A 22389-nucleotide genomic window follows, 5' to 3' on the forward strand; every position below is an offset into this window, starting at 1 on the left:
CGCTTTTAGCAATATTCCAGCAATATCACGGCGGGGGACACCAGAAATGGGCTTAACACATTGTGCCCATGTGGGGAATCGAACCCGGGTCTTCGGCGTGACGAGCCAACGCTTTAACCACTAGGCTACCCCACCGCCCCACCACACAGACAGAAGTTACGTCAACACTTGATGGATCTGCCGAGTGATTGACAAGACAGCCTTGTGGTTAAAGCGTTCGCTCGTTACACCAAAGAACCGGGTTCGATTCCCCACATGGGTACAATGTGTGAAGCCAATTTCTGGTGTCCTCCGCCGTGATATTGCTGGAATATTGCTAAAACTAAAGCAGCATAAAACTAAACTCACTCACTATTGAATTTAGCTGTTTGGTTTTTGACATGTTGGTAGGAATGATTTGATATTCATAACCATGTTCGCTATGATAGTCTGGCATAAGTGTTTGTCACTTACAAATAGGGTTTTACAACCTAGACATAGATTCTGGACTCACCCTCAGTACGATACATATGGAAAGTCGAGACAATGTGAGTTGACTAAAATTAATGCATCAAACATTCCAAAGTAAGCATTCATAAGAAACTGACTGACTGACTGAGTTTGGTTTTACGCCGCTTTTAGCAATATTCCAGCAACATCACGGCAGGGAACACCAGAAATGGGCTTCACACATTGTACCCATGTGGGGATTCTAACCCGGGTCTTCAGCATGACAAGCCAACGCTTTAACCACTAGGCTACCCCACCGCCCCTCATAAGAAACAATGTCTTTCTCAATCCTGGCTGTAATGCTCACTCACTCACTCACTCACTCAGACACCAAGGGTACAGTAAAGCACTCACAAATAGCGATAGAAAATGCCCATTATGCCATCCTACCCTTGCTGTTTGTCTGAACATGCTGACCTTAGGGTCATTGAGACTAGTATCACATACACCATGTACACAGTGAAACACAAAAAAACACAATGTACAACGTCAAAGGAAATAAAACACTCGTATCTGATAGAACACCGTTACACTGTTACCAGGAAGGTTGGTAAGATGATCGTTAATGAAATACTATGTTGAAACATGTTCAATGTGAAACCTTTTGAATAATGCCATACTTTATCACCTGGCCCTGTGTCAAAGAATAACAGCCTTTGAATTCTGTAAGTGCTTCCAATAATAACACAATTCTCAGTTAACACTCTCACTTAAAACACTGCTAGATTTACAAGAATCAATTCAATGAAGGAGCTCCTTGAAATGCATCCTGAGAAATGTGGGTACTCACCAAGGTGTTTGCTTTCAGCAATTTATGGGTGCTACAGCTAACAAGAATACTTTCAATCCACCGTTGATTCAGATAATGCCATGTGATTATGAGCTAGGTAGATAACAGTTGTTATTGGAGAAGATTGTCCATTTTCAACATGTTTAGATTTTTTAATCCTGATTCATTTTTTGCATTTCCATGTATTTGTCCAGATCACATATTTTAGTACTGTATATCAGCGCATATAAAGCAACTCCACGTTGAAAAAAGCACTTCATCAGCACATAAGGGATCCCTTTTTTGCAATAGAAACATGTTGTCTTCCTTGTTTTTCTATGTGATGCCTGGTCATGCATTTTATGTAAAGAGTGAGTGAGTTTAGTTTTACGTAGCTTTTAGCCATATTCCAGCGACATCACGGCGGGAGACACCAGAAATGGGCTTCACACATTGTACCCATGTGGGGAATCGAACCCAGGTCTTCAGCATGACGAGCGAACGCTTTAACCACAAGGCTACCCAACCGCCCCTTTTATGTGATGACAAGGTGCGAAAACAAATTTGTGACAATGACAAAATCTGTTCAGTTTAAGTACTGAAGTGACTTAGATCAAGAAATTCTATTTCCTTTATTTAATCACCATTTATCTACATTTCAATTTAAGTACTAGGCTCACTCTTGCTAAACTATGAGCATGTGTATTCAACAGTCATTGATACACGCCTTTTCCAACACTTGCTATGAGACGAAAACACAAATGGAACTGATTTACGATCCACTGGTGATATACCACGTGTTAGGTCACATGGGCAACTGATTGGAGACATTTCATGTTAAGTCAAATGTAACTTCATTATTGGTTACACTTTTTGGTACTTTGCTGTTCATTTCAATACAGTGACACAATTAGATATGTATTTAAGGAAGCACAGTGATGATTTAGCTGAAATATATGTGTAAAGTAAACTGTTGTAACTAATCGCATTGGAAAATTTGAGATGACCCCACTCTTGCATTCCCAGCTCTCCAATAGTGAAGACTACTTTTTTCAGCTGGCTGGGAAATCAAGGCGAGGCTCATTTAAACTATATTTGCAGAATATGTATAGTATGAAAACAAGGAATCTGGACACAATGGAAGCTTATATTCCAAAATAGATTTTTGAACAGATATTTCGAAACGTTTTACTGTCACACAAAATCAGTGCTCGTGACAATTGTACACTGGCTGATAGTCTATCTCACAGTCCCTGAACCACATTATTTTCCCTACTGCCTAGCCCTCTCTGCAGTGCTAAAGCCCTAAATAAAGCAAGTCTAGATTTCTTCAGGTTCTGAATCTCTGGTCTCCCTAGGGCTCCTTTTCAATATAAATGGGCTTGTTTGTTACTATCAAAATTATATATATTCAGAGACTAAGCCTTAGTCTAACTGGCTGATATTGCCAGTTGAAAAACCATGACCTATTTAACAGTCTATTCTGTAACACTATAATATTAACACCAGATATTTGTACTAAAAAATACTTCTTCTAAGTGCAATTTCTTGTCTGCAGCTTTTGTGCTTTTCACGCTTTAACAAGAGGAATGTCAAACCATGACATTTGTACTTATAGCGAAGGAGTATGGTTTTACGCTGCTTTTAGCAATACTCCCGCAACATCACGGCAAGGGACACCAGAAATGGACATCGTCGGTGTACCCAGATGGGGAACTAAACCTGGGTCTTTGGCATGACGAGCATACACTTTAACCACTGGGCTACCCTGCCACCTCCATTAGTACTTATAAAGCAGTCCATTCTGTAAGGTGTATGACCATATAAAACATGCTCATCCTATCTGAATAAATAAGCCACACTCAACATGCTCAATGTTTGCTTGGGATAAACAAACAGAAACTAACATGCATCACTGCATGGGCACTCAGGTCTACAAAGCCTGATATGCATCATGGCCTGACGTGATGAGAAACGAAACAGATTACACAGCACTGATGGAATATGTAGGACACAATGGCAAATGTTTAATATTTATATCACCCTCCTCACAAGTCCTGAATATAGATTGGCTCACAGAATGCACTCATCATGGTAATGGACTCACAGTTCCATTTATCACGGCATGGGACACACTGAATTCATTTCTCAGTTGTGTCCATGTGTAGAATAAAGCATGACGAGTGAACATGAACATTATTCGACATCACCTTAAGGACAAGGGTCCTATGAATTAGGAAATGACCATCTAAGATTTTACAGTATGCATATTGTGTTTTTCAGAAATTATTGGTGTGACAGTTTTTAAGACATGAAATGTTTTACTTGAAAAAGCATCCAAACCATCTTAGTTTTGTTTCACAACATATTTTCTTTTCACATCCAGAACCTTTCAAACTTCTGCCAACAGTGCATTATGTTACAGTGACACAGCAGTGTAATCTTTGGGTTACAGTAGTAAGTTAACATGCAGGAGACCTGTTATTGATTCCCAGCATGAGCACAATGTGTCTGGTGTCCTCTACCATAGCACAAATTTCACAATATGAAATTTCATTTTGGGACGATATTTAAATGTTGCTAAATTGTAATTACATTATTTCTGATGAGAATTATATAAATCTAGATGTAAATATCATTTCATGTTTTCATTGTTTTTATGTAGACTGCCATTAACTTTTGTATTTTCAGAAAACAAGTTTTGGAAGTATCTACCTAATTTTCATGCTTACTCACTTTGACACTTTTCTGGATACTGAAATTATTGTCATAGGCCTAGCACTTCCTTATGCACCTTTTGGATGACACAAGGTTAAGTGGGTCTTTCATTAGCTGCTTTGAACGGGTTTTTTTCCTGTTAAATCATGGCATGCCTGCCAGGGAAGCCCAAGTACAGCCGTTTATGGACCTCAATAGTGAAATTCACAAAAACGAGTAATGGCACTTCGATGATATATCGGGGCCGTGGGGTAGCCTAGTGGTTAAAGCGTCGGCTCGTCACGCCGAAGACCCGGGTTCGATTCCCCACATGGGCACAATGTGTTAAGCCCATTTCTGGTGTCCCCCGCCGTGATATTGCTGGAATATTGCTGGAATATTGCTAAAAGCGGCGTAAAACTAAACTCAGTCAGTCAGTCGATGATATATCCACCGCCAATCTCTCCCTCAATCTCCCACTCTGTCTTCATCAAAAAGGAAAATTCAGTATGTTCTGAGAATATGGTGGTAAATAATATCATATTGGCCAATACGATAAACCTAAGGCTAGCTCAAGGGCAGGGCTATAATGTTATTTTGTCCCGGCACAGCATGACACATGGCATTCGTGTTAACAAAATGGTATTTCGTACTACAGATCTCCCGGGACCAATCTGTCGAATTGTCTCCGAGATAATCATAATATCAACTTGTAAACATGAGCATGTCACGTGAATCTGGGACACCTGCACTGCTGTCCTGTCGCATCTCAGACCTACACGCGTGGGGGCGTCTGACGAACGCCGTGCCCCTCAACCCCTTCTGCGCGAAATGTCTTACCTTGCTCCAAAGATATCCTTCTTGGCTAGGTTAACACCCTCCACCACTTTAATCCGAAGCAGTCGGGTGGTTCCCGGGGGTTCATTCTGAAAAACAAATCGGCCTAATTAGCTACGGTTCAAACAGAGCGTCCGATGTTTACCGATCACCTGTACAGATAGTCCGCTACTTACTGGAATCTCTGGCAATCCAAATACTTCAGTTATACTCGCCATAAACTGTTTGCTATACTATTAGTAGTTTAACTTGTATACTAGATCGGTGCTGAATGTTGATGATCAAATGCGCAAGTCCGGGGAATGTACCCGGATGTACTTGCCCAATGACCTTACTAACGTCACGACCTGACTCATTTGCATGCCATGGTTTAAAATAGCTACTGTAAACACTGGAGGACTGTGACGAAACAAATACTTGTCCTTTGAAAGATGGAGCGTTGCGTAACAGCTTTCGTAATGCATCACCATAACGGTGTCAATACATGGATTTGTTTACTTGCTACGCATGTGTATATCTTTCATAAACCCAAAGAGGGCCCCACTATTCACATGACAGTGACGATGCTATTTAAAACGCAACTCAGAAAGCATGTCTAAATCAGGTCAAGTATGATGGCAGAGACTATCTATTATATGGCCTCTGATGATGGCAAGCCAGATTTTACCTTCTCAGCTGTGTATGGGCCATGTAAGAACGTTTCCACTTTATGATAACGCGCACTACATTATATTCGTTGCGCAAGCTTTACATTATATCGATATTGTGAGGTTAAACGTGAAAAGAAGATGAAACAGATTGAACGTGAAAAAAATTATGAGACCACGCAGGTGAATATGATAAATGATGACATGATTTAAGTCTGTTATTCGACCGACAAGGACAATGCAGTTCATCACTCCAACAGGTTGGATGTTAACTTCCTAACGCTGGCGTTCATGTTAAAGGCCATGATGAACAGTCCTATAAACAATAATCACAAGTGAACTTTTGCTGAAGCTCGGGTAGACGCCCGCGGTTGTTTTCCACCGGAGTTTCGTTACAGAACACTGGCGATGAGAGATTTTTCAAATCAGTCACAGTAGAATCAATATACACGTTTCCTTTTATTTCGTTTATTCCTCCGTTCAGGTACAGGGGCGATGGGGTAGCCTAGTGGTTAAACCGTTGGCACGTCACGCCTAAGACCCGGGTTCGACTCTCCACATTTGAAGAATGGTGTCCCTGGCCGTGATATTCCTGGAATATTGCTAAAAGCGACGTAAAACCATACTCACTCACGTTCGGTAATTTTGATAACTATACTTCTCAAGGACACAACATTCAAATATATACATGTTTTCTGGAAGAGATGAAAAACAAAGAAAATATCCACCCTGGACAGCATCTACAATCGTCTACACAATCATCATATCAGTTTTGAGAAAGTAGCGGCAATATGCACGTTTGTATGCAGACGACACCCCTGTGGAGTGATGTGAGGATTCCCACTGCCGAGCTGCTGAGGAAGAACAGGTCTGTTGAACTGAGGATTTGTTGTGTGTTTGCATGTGTGAATGAAGCTAAACAGGAGATAATGTTCAGCTATATCGATTGTCATAACAAGTTGCGGAGTTTCAATACCATTGTAATGCTGGTACCAGTGACGCCTCGTGTCGACGTGTAGGGGGAAAGCATCTTTAGAATTGCAACAGCGAATGCGCTCAGCGCTGGCATCTTGCCAAGGTTTCGAAATCGGGATGGGAATTTCCTTTCTTGCCAGGTAATTTTCCAGATTGCAGTGAGGCATGAAGCACTTTAATTTCCTTTTTATTACACCAGATATGTAACTTTTCAAAAGTATGGCATTCATCGTACACTTAAGGCGGTCGATCGATCGCGTGATTTACATTTCTAAAGGAATCCAATTATAGGGCCTAATTTGACAATCTACCCGGTTACTACTGACGTCACTCTGCCACCCTTTACTGATGAGTGTGGTCTAAGGGTCCGTTCATAATTTATGGCTGTGTGTGTGTGTGTGTGTGTGTGTGCGCGCGCGCACGTGCATGCGTGTGTGTGAGATAGATATGATTTTAAGCGGGGGTCACCCATTTTTTTCTGGGGAGGTAGAGGGGGTCATCAATTTTGAACACAAAAACTAGGGGTTGGGGTGAAGGGGTGTCAACAATTTCGTACATAAAAATATTAAAATGTTATGCTTCAAAATTAGGGGGGGGGGTAATTGATTTTGTACATGACATGCAGGGGGATCACTTACTTTGTACATAAATTTTAGGGGGGTTATTCACATCGTACATGCTTCTCCATAAAAATCATCATCACCCCCCAAGCCATAAATTATGAAGTCCTTAATTCCAGTCGGTCACAGTGTACAAACCTCCCGACAGATGGCTAAAATGACTGAAATGCAAGATACTATACATATTTATCCACTCTTGTGTGTACTTGACATGATTTCTAGCTGACTGAAATTGTTTTGAAACTACCCTCGATTATCCAGTCTATCCTTCGTACCATACATGGCGAATAACGTATGGATAATAGAGGACGAGCGCTTATGTTCGCGATATTGTTCAGAAAATATATTTATCGATTTTATGAAATATTTCACAGGCATTTCTTCGAAGTTAACAGATGATGAATAGACACGCTAAATAACTTTATTATTGGACTGTGATAGCGAGGTTTCGGTATAGATCTTAAAACGTCGTCTTTGACATGGGTTGAGGAGCTACACGGAAACGTTGCCATAACATTAAAATATAGGAGTTATCCATAAGTTATCTACTATGTGTATCTGTCATGTCACCATGATGTCCGAGGAAAGACAATGTTGAGAAGGTCTGAGACATTTTCCACTTCAGTGAATCCTAAGGGGAGAGACGTTGATTGTCTTCAAACCTATTTCAAAGCAAACCGAAGCACTGCCAAGGGACGCAACCCGGAAGAGGTGAGGTGAGGTGAAATTGGGTTTTAACGTCGTGCTTGAGAATATTTCGCTCATATGACGACGTGCATGAGTGTGTATGTGTATGTGCGGCTGCTTGTACTAGCCCAGACTGAAGCTGGTTTTAAAGTGCTAGCCCATTGAGATACCATGCCGCAGTGAAGCATGAATACCCCACTCAGACACATTATACTGACTTCGAGCCGACCAGTCCTTGTTGTACCCATTAAATCCTGAGCGCCAGGCAGGGACCAACAAGTACCATATTTTAACATCTTTTGGTATGACGCGGTTGGGGATCGAACCCGCGACCTTCCGCTCTCCGGGCGGACGCTCTAACCACTACACCACGGAGGCGGCGCAACTCGGAAGAAGCGGCACCTCATACATTTAGGCTATCCGTAGATGAGTACAGAAGTCCTGAATCAAGTACCCTTATGTATATGGAGCTGGTGTGCTGCATACACAACACTTCCCTCGATGGTAACCCTGCCCATCTAGTCTCTAAAACCAGCGTCAGGGAGTGGGCACATCTGATATTATAAGATTGGTTGTTATTATCGTTTTACACCATATGCGTCATGAGTCGACACTGGACTGGAGACAGAAGGTGGAAAACATTGAAAACAGTCCTTATGATAACCAGTACTGAAGACAAGCGTGGAAACAACATGGCTGACAAGGAAGGGTGCACAGGTGTTGGTAACAGGTGCGTGTTACGTCACGGTGTTTTACTCAAGAAAAGAGTTAAAATTGCAGTTGATGTATAAAAGTTTCTGAATGACTATTTTAATATGTCAACATCATTAACATGCTTAAGCGCCTCCCCTGCAGACCCCTCTTCGTCGGGAAGAACGATGGAGTGTTGACGGGGATATGACGCAACTGCATGCTGTCGATACACTTTGATAGCCACACAAAGAATACCTTGAACCTCAACACACCTGTGCCTCTTTCAACATCGGTGGGAAATAGCATGAAGGGAATGTTCCCTGGGCATAAAGTCAGCTGTAGTGACGGCGGAATGAGGCTTGTTGGCATGGAGTGATGTCTTACAAACTAACACAAGAAGAATGAAATGGATTAGTGTTCATTATACTTTGCACTGTAGCTGCCATTCAGTCGTGCCTCCTTTAACACAAGCATACAGACTAAAAGCAAACGGTAGACGTCGTATCCATTGTGAAAACTGATATGGTGACGTATATGAAACTGTTATCCCATTGTCACGCTTGTTTGTTTAAATCTCTACATGATCCTCACGACATGACTGAGCGGCATTGTACCGCTTGCATTATGCTAACACTTCTGCAATGAATGATGGTTTGAGTTGTAACCGAAACATACCTTACCACGTGAAAGGATACACGCGTAAAACGCGCTTGCATTAAAAGTAGCTCAATCTACTCTGCATAATCGAAGCTTCAAAGGTATGTTGTTGAACGCTGCAATCGGCAGTATGGTAGCTGTCACGGCGGGGTGTAAACAATCGAGTCTGGACCAGACAATCCGTTGATAGATAATATCAACGCAGTTGGGGTACATGTGTCAACTGAACCAGGAGGCCTGACCACCCGATCCCCTTAATCGCCTCTTACAAGCAAGGTTGCTGAAGATCAATTCTAACCCGGATCTTCACGGGTACATCTTGAGTTTCACATACAGACCAACATATTAGTATTTTCAATCTCGGAAACGAACATTAGGCGGCAGTTACGAATATCATAGTATCAGTAGTATCGTATAGTTGTTAGTCTGTCTCACAGTCCCTGAACCACATTATTTTCCCTACTGCCAAGCCTCTCTGCAGTGCCAAAGCCTTCAATAAAGCAAGTCTAGATTTCCTCAGGTTCTGAATCTCTGGTCTCCCTGGGGCTCCTTTTCAATTTAAATGGGCTTGTTTGTTACTATCAAAATTATATATATTCAGAGACTAAGCACTAGTCTATATAGTTGTGAGCATTAGTCGTTTTTGGGCCATAGCACTGACTTTCCCGCAGAGATATCGCAACGGAGCAAAAGGCTTGGTTTTATTGAGATCAAAACAACAGCAATTGTGACTCATATTTTGATTGTTCTTTGGATGACAAAACTTACAACATCTTGCCTCCCATATCGACAAATACTTCAACTTGCGAAGGGAATCTATGTCAGGTGGAAATCGAACTACATTTCACGTTTTAAGTTTGGTCAGGCAGATTCAAACAAAGTATTTCTACTTCATGTGGTATACAGTTAGTGGCATATGACGCTATCTCTTTGTAACCAGTGTTAGTATGACTGGAAATACAAATCATTGGTAAAACCTGTCTGACCCCTAGCTCAATAGATCGTATCAAAACCACGCCAAACACAAATAGCATGTTTCTATGATTGAGTGAGTTTAGTTTTACGCCGCAGTCAGCAATATTCCAGCTATATGGCGGCGGTCTGTAATTAATCAAGTCTGGACCAGACAATCCAGTGATCAACAGCATGAGCATCGATCTGCACATTTGGGAACCGATGACATGTGTCAACCAAGTCAGCGAGCCTGACCACACGATCCGGTCAGTTGCCTCTTACGACAAGCATGGGTTACTGAAGGTCAATTCTAACCCGGACCTCCACGGGTGTTTCTATGATTGAAGATGAAAACAACTTTTGGAGAAAACGGTTGATCAATAAGAGTGGGTTTAACATCAGATACACAGGGGCAAAGTTATCTACGTTATTTCTCAAACTCCGTGTAAGAATAATGGTTTTCCCCTATAAAATAATAATATAAGTTTGAGATCTTCAAAGAGAACAGTTATACGCACAGAAATATATTACAAGAATTTAAGTGATATCGATCTAAGGTTGTGCTCTCCATTAGTTCTAACTATATTTCATGTTTATAAGAAACCCGGTGATACTCGTTCCCCTTTATCACCATGATTAAGATATGAAACTGAAGGAAGTCCGCGGATTCAAAAAGCACGAGAGGCCCTGTCAAGGTTAAATTTACAACAGCCCGATCACATGAGCATGATGTACTCTGTCGGACAGTCATGAAGCATCAACATCGATTTGATTCAAGGAAAAGGCACCGTAGACATAGAAATGCGAATAGAAATGGTGAATATTTGTGTATCTACAAGTTGGATGAACTTAGAATACTTTTATACCAAAGCAAACAGCGTTGTAACGGCGGATCGTAGTGTACAACCCACGAAGGAATCGTCCGCTTTTCATCACCCTCGATTATTGTTTCCATGGGCTATAATCAATCGAAAGCTATATGTTGCCTCTCCGTGATGGGGGTTTCACAAATACCTGTACTTGTTGACCTAGAGTATCGCGCCTTTGAATATATCGTACGTGTAAATATCTTAAATTAAACGGGATCTGGACTCGAGCAAATTTGGTCCCAACAAAACAAGTAATACCATTCCACGTACGTTTGTAATGTGGGCCAACCTGCCACTCCTTGACATATACGCAGAAACAGTTCCACAATTTACCACACACTACAAAACATACTGCATATGGTCAAAACAGGAAAGTGTCCCCGGACTTTGAAGCCCGGCTTTAGTTACAGTACGGTTCCCGCATACTGATTTACCTATAATGTACCGAAATGATCGTATGGTGTAAGTGTAATGATACTCTATGTATGTACAGACACACCGTCATGTTGAAGATGTCCGGACATACAGGAAATGCTAGGAACGCCAGCCCATTATGACCCGCGACGATGTTGATTAGGACCTGTACTTTATACTTACACTCGCCGATGGCTGTTCGTTTACAGACGGCTGTTCGCTTGCCGGCGTTTCTACTGAGCTATCCGTCATTGTTGTACGACCACCACTAAATCATCTGAGTGGGTCCCACCTACATCAGTGTATGTATCTCCCAGAGGTAGATAGGTTAAGTGACTGGGATACACGGGAGGAACGCAGTGTTGCAATAGTCGGTCTCTTGACCGCAACGTCGCTTAGTCATACAACAACCTCTCTTGTCAACACAGCGAGGGGTCGTATCAAACCGCTCGAGTAAACAAAGTAGACAAGTTATTTTTATAGTGGACACTCAAAGCTGCGACTGTAAAATTCACTGAAGGTGCGTTTGAGGCGGGCGTATTTTCACAACCCTCATACATGTAACATATATTGTAATAAGAGAAGGTCGGATTATCGAGTGTACATTAAATCAGATCAATGAAAAAACGCATATGTTCACGTATGTAGCGACACACGTACACGGATATTTCTAGGTCATATTAAGTCTCCATGAACCTTCTTGAAATTGGGCCTATCTGCTAAGTTATACCTGTCAATACAGACTTTTAAAAAGTGATAACGTTTGTTGATTTCCTCTTCAACAATTGACACAATATATAGGCTTTCTGTTGAATAATTTGTTACATTTACGTATACCGCGTATAGATAACGCCAGTGTGACGTCACAGCGGGGTTGCCAACAAATAGCGCAGTGAGCTTCATGGCGTGTCGTGAATAGCTGACATACTTTGAAACGTGAGTGTATATAAAGCACTTTGCCACTACATTCCTATGTCGACCATGTAGAACTATGGCTTTGTGTCTATTGGCGAGAAACATATTAAACGCGCTGCCGAATATCCAATGTAAAACTAATTACAATAAATGAAGTCATGCGCACGAGCGGGCACGCGACTAGTAGTGGAAGGGAGGTAACTCTAGCGAACCTAATGAGCAAACCCTTGCATCTTTCATTCACACTTGGTTGACATGGTTTAATGTGTGGCAAATGTGTACAGTACTGACTATGACATTGAAGTATTACTGTTAAATGTAATGTCATTTTCATTATTTTATTTTGAAATAAAGTATATCTGATAAAAATATAATTTTGCCTTGCTTGTATTTTATTACATATGTCGTTACCACGAATGCTTCGATGTGTCATAGTTACATTATCATAACCAGCTCTTCACGTCATGCACTAGCCCTGCTCCAAGGCTGCACTGAATGTCAAGGCCATTCAGATGTAGTAGTTCTGTCATTTAAAGAGGCAAGTCTAGGTAAGCGGACAGGGCAGTCCGTTATAGAGACAACTCGTTCTTTTTAAATATTTTCTTGAAATTATCATTTTAAACTGATAATTTATGCATTTGAGATTTGTGCAAACCTCAGTTATTCAGATTTACAAAATAATCTTTGAAGCACACTGTTCACGGAGTGCACGCACAAAAATAACATGATTAACGCGAGGTAACACGCTTCATGTCGATCATGCGTTATGGAGAAACTGAAAGATTGCTTTATCTTCTCGCCGGCCAGGGAGGTGTTGTTACTAAAGTACTATCGGAAATAGAAAAAACCCTTTATTTTCTCATTTATCTCTACAATTTATGTAGTTGATATGTGCAAGTCTGAAATATCTGTTAAACTAAGTTCGGCCTAACTACAAGTCTCAGTGGTAGGGAGATAGGAAACGTAGAAAAAGGCCTTTACTGAGGAGAGATTAGTGCCGAAATGAGCAATGCGGGTTTTTTCTAAGTCCAAAGCGATTTATTTCGAATAGACCATGGCTTTATGCAAATTAGTGTGCTACGATATTGTATTACAAAGGACACTTTTTAAATGCCCAATATGAAATTAGACGTATCTTCATTATAAACGATAGCTGGCGTAAAAAATAATAACTTTCATGCTGAAACTATTAAGAATGTAGCTTCCATGGAGTCTCACTGTCACTATAAACAGAAACAGATAGGAGGGTTTGTCTCAAAAGCAAAACCTGGACGGGTGTCGCAGACGATCGTTGGGGTCGGGCTTGGAGACAGAGATATCAGCTCAGATAAGATAATCCTTAAGGGCAATTATACTGGGGAAGTACACGGCATGTCATGACAATTTACAAATAATATCCAGTCCTGTCGATCTTCACGATCGGGTGGTCATGCCACCTAATACATTCAATACGATGCCTTCCTATGGTTATCAGGTATCATACTCTTTTACATATCTCAACATACACTTCATGAAAGAAAGACACGTAAGATGTTAATCAATAGATGAGACATAGTCAACACACATGAAAAAGCACAAAATATCTTTGAGATGACCCCTTGTACCTGTAGACAACACGTGCATTTCATGCCAGGTGAGTCGACGGCCCGTCGTCATACCTGCCTGAGCGACCAAATTGACATCTCTAGTCTGATCTATTGTTGTCAGCAGCTATTCGTAATTTTTCTAAGTTTTGCCCGATTTTACGAGTAAACATGCTTTTCTGGATATTCTATTACGCATCCCACTGAATGCCAAAGTGGGTTAATTATTTCAACATTTGCTATTTGCAGTTGTGTAAATTTTAGGGATACAGAGTAACAGCCTCTATTTTTTTCTATTTCCTACAGTACTTTAGAACTGTTCTACTTCGATCAAACCACCATTTTCGGATTGTGTTAAAATTTTATCTTTTGAACCAGCCGCGTTTGTGTGCTCATTTCAGCGCGACCGACAAGCGAAGGGGGAGCAACTCTTGACTACCCAAAGAAACTGATCACGATGTTTGTGTTGGTACGCCATGCTTGTTAAAGACAGCACTTGTACATGTTAATTATTGTGTAAGAGCGACCCAGTGGTACTGAAACATAACATCTGTTGACCACATAATACAAAATACGCCCAGTAGAGTACACATGTACTCAGATACTCGCAACGAACAGTTCATATTGTATTTATGGGATTGGCAATTGCAACTCTCATATGTGAATGGCGCATCTGGGCTTAACGCTGGTTTGACATCGTTATTTGGTTCTAGCAAGTTGTGCAAGCTGGATTCCTTCAGGAGTACAGCTTTTGTGGACGGAGGAATCTTGGATTCGAACTCAATAGGCCTACTGCGCAGTTGGACAACGGTACACATCGATAAGGCCCATACCTAGGGCGACCATGTCGGTAATGAGGTACACTGTATTCCAGTCATAGACATCGTTACGGAATTACCGATTCAGACTTCTCCAGTTACATAATGTTTCCACGACAGGATACAACAAGTAGCAGTGGGAACTGACCAATTACTGTCCTTGTGACGTCATATGTATCTCCCACAAACTGCACCTTATCAGTTTTCCTGGAAAGCTGATGTGACGTCACAAGGTCAGGTGACACGTTAGACAGTGACAATCGTGTGATTTTGACTGGTGTGACACAACTACCATACAAACACAAATGCAGCCTGGTTCCCTGGGTCTGTTGCGCCTGAGCTAACGCTCCGACACTGAACACAAATGCAGCTACCTACGTATCAACTTTCAGCTTTGAAGCCAAGGCTCATCAAATACAATGTTTATTCCCAACACAGGACATTCTATGTTACAAAACACAATCGTATGATCACCTCTGCTATCTACCAACATTATAGTCAGCTTGACCCAAAGCGTGTTGTAAACGTGATACGCGTAATCCTATTTTGCATAATGCGTGTATATATACGAAACACTTGACTTAGATTCGTGGTAATATATATCTTAAGAGAATTAGGATCAACCAGTGCTGGGTAAAATTATCTAACACCAGACTGAAGTGTTTATTGATGTGTGGAGAGCGGTCGGTGCTTGCTGGCCTTAATAACGCATGTCCATAAACCGTGTCAATCGATGACGCTGCTGAAGACCATACTCAAGAAGACAAAACAAGTTTTGGTTATTCATCTGCATCACAGACTCCTTAGTGTATACGACCCGTGAAGGTCCGGGCTAGAATATTGATCTTCAGTAGCCCATTACTTGTAAGAGGCGACGACTAACGGGATCGGGTGGTCAGGCGCACTGACTTGGTTGACACATGTCATCGGTCCCAACTGCGCAGATCGATGCTCAATGCTCATGCTATTGATCACTGGATTGTCTGGTCCAGACTCGATTATTTACAGACCGCCGTCATATAGCTGGAATATTGCTGAGTGCGGCGTAAAACTAAACTCACTCACATTCACTCCCTTAGTGTATACCATTTAGAGGAGGAATCACAATATAAAATACGAATACATGACACGTGTTATGGATAACAACTTTTTATTCTTCTTAAAGAAGTTGTTATCAATAAAAATGTGTCATGTATTCATGTTTGTCCGACTTCTAAATGGGCAGAAATGGGCTTCACACACTGTAACTATTGGGGAATCGAACCTGGCCATTCAGGGTGACGACAAACCAAACAGAAACAAACGCCATTTTAAAGAGATGCGAAATACTAATGTTATTTCATTGCATGGACTGAGGCGTTTACAACGGAACTGATTTTGACATATGATATTAATATAAACATTTCTATACAACCCACATAAAACTATTTACTGCAAGCGAATATTCCTTTATGTATGGACCGCCTCTGTGGTGTAGTGGTTAGAGCGTCTGCCCGGAGAGCGGAAGGTCGCGGGTTCGATCCACGACCGCGTCATACCAATAGACGTTAAAATATGGTACTTGTTGGTCCCTGCCTGGCGTTCGGCATTAATGGGTACAACAAGGACTGGTCTGCTCGGAGTCAGTATAATATGTCTGAGTTGGGTATTCATGCTTCACTGCGGCATGGTATCTCAGTGATCTAGCACTATAAAACCAGCTTCAGTCTGGGCTAGTACAAGCAGCCGCACATACACATACACACGCATGCACGTCGTCATATGAGCGAAATATTCTCAAGCACGACGTTAAACCCAATTTCACCTCACCTCACCTTTATGTATGACCTGAATACAATTTTACGCCGCGGGTTCAAGAAGTTTGCTTGAATTCAATCCGCACCTTCGTGCAACTTCGTGTTCTATATATCTTGAGGTAAGGTGCAGGTGCTGACGGTGCCGCTAGTTGAGACGCGCGACTCGTCAACTGAGGGACACACCTCCCGGACCCTATCATCATAATGTCCCATTAATTTTGTAAAAGTATTGTTGTCATGTGACTGCTGAATGTTGCGAAATTCAAGGTCAACTCATCATGGATCGTTGCGCAGGCAGTTGCAGTTCGGTGCAAACAGTGCACATCACTGTGCTGTAGGTACAGTATAGTGTAATGGACCAGAATGCAATTGGTTGAAATGTATATATATTGATTATATTAAGTGGTATATAATATGTGTATATGCTGCGTCGGCCATATATGCTGTATTCAACGGACTAACAATAGATGGAGTCAAATTCAATACATGAATTAGCTCTCCAAAGGCAATACCGGTAGACTGTATCGTGAGGCTACATACCGACATGGCAAGGGCGTGTTTGTGTTTTTTCACCTTCGTATGAATCGATATGCAGGCACATTTACGAGGGTTGTGAACGCGATGTAGACTATGGAATACTGTTATGTATAAGGTGGCTGAAAAGTGGTTGGGCATATACTGGAGCTGAGAAGGGCATGAGCATAGGTTGTTGGAGTTGAATATGGCCAAAGCATAGGCTGCTAGTTTTGGGGATGGGAAGGGGTGAGAATAGACAAAGCAAGTATTTAATCTATGTATATGAAACATCACAAAATAAGTACACGAATATAAACAATATATCCAAGGTCAAATTGTCCATACCACTGGCGGATGCAGTTTGACACCGACGTGTGTTTTTCTCTAACGTACTTCATACCAACAGATCTCGCTGGCCCGATTACCAAGTCTATAATATTTTGTTTACGACCGTGTATCTCTATGGTAAGCAGTTTCACACCTCTATAGGTACATTTGCCCCCTTAACCTGTACACACTACGATCTAGTTGGCCCCAATCCCTGCCTTTCAAGATATATTCTACCTCACCGTATAGGTCCCGGCATATACGATGATTGAGATTTAAGGAGCGCTTCTGGTGGGCCCGATTTCTCACTTGGCCCCGACAAATTTTTCCATCGGTTAGACCAGTTTACTTCCTAGTTAAAGAGTGAGTGAGTGAATATTGTTTTACGCCGCTTTTAGCAATATTCCAGCAACATCACGGCGGGGGGCACCAGAAATGGGCTTCACACATTGTACCCATGTGGGGATTCGAACCCGGGTCTTCGGCGTGACGAGCCAACGCTTTAACCACTAGGCTACCCCACCGCCCCCCCATCGGTTAGATATCGATCTACCGCATGTATCGAACTACAGATAACTTGGTGGCCCCGTGTTTCACCGAATACTCAGTGTATGTCTACTTAATACTGGGCTCCTAAAGATTTCAACTGACAGCGACTGGAGAGGGAACGCGTGATTCGACACTTCTGCATCCGTTCAAGCATGCCTAACATTGTATAAGGCCCGGATCGCGCCTCTATGGAAGGAGAATCCTCACAGTGTCTGCAACCAACCATGCACCGTCACATATATTCAATCCTCTATATGTGTACACTTCGTCACCTTAATGTTAGACCCTCTTAGATACCTGTACGACGAGATACCTGGCCACGAGCCAGATCGTGAATATATTATGACCGGTTTTCCCCAAGTCATTGTTGACCCGAGGCGAGTTTAGTGTTTCCAGTCACGAGTGTCCACATATATACATAATAACATAACCTATATATACCTGCGTATTTAAAAGGACATATCTGTACAGTACATTCATGTGATAGTCACTCAGGCGATATCCCTGAGAATACACACTGGATATTTAGACGTGTGAATAACATCATAATCTGGGAAATGCGTTGTTTCTGTATATCTTATTGGTTAATATTTGCACGTAAATATGAAAAACTTTTTAAAATGTCTACATATTAGTTTTATAAAAATCGGAGAAAGTATACAGCAACGAGTTTTGTGCTCTAATTCACGACTGTAAAATGGCATATCACTTATTTCACTTTGAATATGAAGGTACCTTGATGCTTGCTTTTAGATTTATGAACTGTGTGCCGTTCGTATAACGCTACTGAGATATGCAGATTGTTTAGTACTTTGGTTCTTCATGCTGACTGGTTTGCGTTCGCATTTGTAATCTGACTTACATCATATGATACCATATCTAGTTGATACATGTGAAATAAAATGCATGGTATCTTTCCACGGGGTTTTCTGAATGTTATATATATCGATATATACATAAAATATAATATGATATATAAACTACAACGCTCATGTTGTTGATCACTGGATTGTCTGGTCCAGACTCGATCATTTACAGACCGCCGCCATATAGCTGGAATATTGCTGAGTGTGGCGTAAAACTAAACTCACTCAGTCACTATAAACTACAACACGACTTGGAACACCTATTATACGCCCTTAATAATGTATGCATCAACCTTGAGTTTGTCAGTTAAGTTACGGTATTAATTAGGACTATTTCAGTCCGCAAGTGATAGAGTGTTATGCATCTGGACGATCATGTTTTAGGTATAGCGCGAATCTTTGATGTCAGTTTGACCCGCTCCACCACCAATGACGGCGATGAAGGTGAGGCTCGTCCTGCAAGCTGCAATGTAGCTTAAGACCCCGCATTAGTCGAAGTGAACGACAGACCTGTCCCTCATTCACACGTACAGACCATGAAAGCAGACCAGTATGACCTAGCTTGATCCTATATATTGTACAGTGATGTTACGTCTTTAACTAGGGGGGCGGTGGGGTAGCCTAGTGGTTAAGACGTTCGCTCGTCACGCCAAAGGCCCGGGTCCGATTCCCCACATGGGTACAATGTGTGAAGCCTATTGCTGGTGTCCCCTGCCGTGATATTGCTGGAATATTGCTAAAAGCGGCGTAAAACCATATTCACTCACTCACTCTTTCACTAGAAAGTACATCTGGCATTTACAACACCATAGCCTGTTTCGCTTCCATTGGGTTCACTTCCTCTTGATGCGGTCGATACAGTATTACTGACTGACTGAGTTTGGTTTTACGCCGCTTTTAGCAATATTCCAGCAACATCACGGCGGGGGACACCAGAAATGGGCTTCAAACATTGTACCCACGTGGGGATTCGAACCCGGGTCTTCGGCGTGACGAGCGAACGCTTTAACCACTAGGCCCCGATGTGATGGGTAGAGTGATACATGCATAGGTATGTATCGTCTACCTTGGCGATGTCAAGCGCTGTACACCGAAATGCACCACTATGGTACAACAATGTGTACACATATATTTTACGAATTTAATTCATTTAAAATCCAACTTTTTCTCCGAAAATGCAAAAAAGTCTGACAATCACTTTTTTGTTTTGTTTTCAAAGTGAGTGTCTCAATCACGCACACAGACACGCAGACACGCACGCAAGCACGCACACTCTGATGCTATTCATAATATCTCGATTTATACTCTCGACATCAGTGAGGATACAGCATGTAGCTCATCTCTGGCTCTTCTCACAGTGCTATATTTCCCGTTGGGCGAGCCAGTATGGTTTTACGTCATATGTAGTAATATTCCCGCCATTTTTACGACAATAGACGTCAATGAGCGATGCTTCATACTTATCCCGTTTTTGAGGATCGAACCTGGTGAACGCCTTATACTCTATCCAATCGACAATGGCAGAATAAGGACCCAAACACGTTAAATCTTGCCTATGTGGTACGTTAAATCTAGTTCCATTGTAACTACTCTATAACAGAGAACATCCTTATCCAATTTGCATATCAAAGTATTCATAAAAATCTCTGCTCCCGGCATTGATGCTAACGTTTTGAAAGGTTTATGAGCAAAGATAAGGTGGACAAAGAAGTTGCAAATCACCACCGGAGACTGAATCGATGTTCACATTAACCACCTTCTACCGGGGCCGCTGGGGCTGTCTCCCGTCGGAACAACGTCACCGTGACGTGATGCCGGGGCGGTTATGGGACAACACGACGTTGCCGTAATGGCCAGATGTGCAAATACCGGCGTTCGAGTGTCGTCCATTTTGAGCACCGTGAAGCACTTTGAAAGGCATTTCCTTCTGTTCCAAAAGGATGGTTTATCTTTCTGACGTCGCTGGCATCTTGGCAATGTCTCTTCCGGAAACGCAGCTTGTAACTAGCAGCATGCGGACACAATACACATTAGTCTGTATCACAGTCCCTAAACCACATTATTTCCCCACTGCCAAGCCCTCCCTGCAATGCTAAAGCCATAAATGAAACAAGTATAGATTTCCCCTAGTTCAGGCCTGAATCTCCCAACTCACTGGGCCTCCTTTTCAATTTAAATGGGTTTATTTGTTACTATCTATATTATATATATTCAGTGACTAAGCGTTAGTCCACACACCTATGTGTCATTGGTTCCACTTTCTCCTCGCTACATACGCTTGCAGACACCAAGTAATGTCAGGGCTCAGGACTACAAAAGCCGGTTGATAACGGCAAATAAGTATCTGTTAACTCACAAGACAGTCTCGGCACTACCAGTTTGTGTGTGCAATAAATCGTCTTCATAGCTTAATATTTATCCCTTAACTTCAGCAAATCCAGCGTTTAGCTCCCAGGATATGAAGGGGGCAAACAAGATCAGAGCAGATTTATCAAAGCTGACGTGTATCCAACTGGATCACGCCGTCGTCTTACAGCTGACGCGCATCGACTCGATACTTCAGCACTTACTAATAGTGTTGTACTATTTAAGTATACTCTCGAATTTTAGCAAACTTTATCAAGTTACTTATTCTGAAACTGTCTTTAAAAAGATGGATTTCAAACATTCGTTTTACAAATAAATTCAAATATTTGGGCATTTTCTACATGCCCATTCAAATAATTGAATATATTGTACATACAGTCTCAATATTTACATACAAATTCAATATCAAACAGGCAAACAGGTTCAATATCTCGACAAATGGTGAAAATTCAACACATGAATACCCGGAAGAATGACGAAGATACCATGTACTTGGTTAAGTCAGAGACTATATAATAGACCTATTATATGGTCTCTGGTTAAGTTTATCAAATATTCCACCAAAAGTTCAACTCAAGAGTATGTCTAGCTTTATGAAATGTATGTTAAGTTTTATAAAATCGTGGGGGGAAATCAGATGTATTCGAATATTATCCTACAGATACAGGGTTAATAACGTCAGATATTGCCATCCAGACAGTTGACCTACGTATTCGTTATTGTCGAGCAGCCCGAGATCCCAAGAAACGGTTCTGTCGCCTTTGACTTGCGTCGACTGGCTACTGTGGATATATATGTGAATATAACCTGTATCTCTGTTCAAATCAGCAGCTTCAGTGATGTACATACATGTAGTTCGGGAGCTAATAAAATATTCCAAAGACCAAATATCAATTTGTTTTCAGGCTAACATGGTGCATGAAGCAAATGGCTACCGCGACGAAAGAAAACACTGACTTGATCATGGACCACAACACGATGGTACAACAGTACTGGATGTAGCATATGGCTGTTATAGAACAGTGGTGTCCACAACTCGATGGTATAACAGTACTGGATGTAGCATATGAATGTTATAGAACAGTGATGTCCACAACACGATGGTATAACATTACTGGATGTAGCATATGACTGTTATAGAACAGTGATGTCCACAACACGATGGTATAACAGTACTGGATGTAGCATATGACTGTTATAGAACAGTGATTTCTACAACACGATGGTATAACAGTACTGGATGTAGTATATGACTGTTATAGAACAGTGATGTCTACAACACGATGGTATAACATTGCTAGGTGTAGTATATGACTGTTATAGAACACTGATGTCCACAACACG

The 22389-nt window shown here is 41.6% G+C and overlaps 1 protein-coding gene across 5 annotated transcripts in view; it reads right to left on the bottom strand.

The window, feature by feature from the left end:
- Positions 1–22389, bottom strand: part of LOC124253397 (E3 ubiquitin-protein ligase NEDD4-like) — an 80440-nt gene that overhangs the window by 34728 nt on the left and 23323 nt on the right. For 2 of the 5 annotated variants that reach the window (XM_046687154.1, XM_046687153.1), the window contains exons 1-2: positions 4969–5110; positions 4796–4881 (exon numbers count right to left, since the gene is read on the bottom strand). In XM_046687154.1, the coding sequence (XP_046543110.1) occupies positions 4796–4881; positions 4969–5010 (128 nt within the window). In that variant the 5' untranslated portion in view covers positions 5011–5110. Of the gene's footprint in view, positions 1–4795; positions 4882–4968; positions 5111–11491; positions 11672–22389 lie in introns of those variants that run through there. The other 3 variants (XM_046687150.1, XM_046687151.1, XM_046687152.1) reach the window with 2 other exon arrangements.

This window comes from Haliotis rubra, unplaced genomic scaffold (assembly GCF_003918875.1).
Source record: "Haliotis rubra isolate DU_JTF1 unplaced genomic scaffold, ASM391887v1 Scf54, whole genome shotgun sequence".
Lineage (NCBI taxonomy): Eukaryota > Metazoa > Mollusca > Gastropoda > Lepetellida > Haliotidae > Haliotis > Haliotis rubra.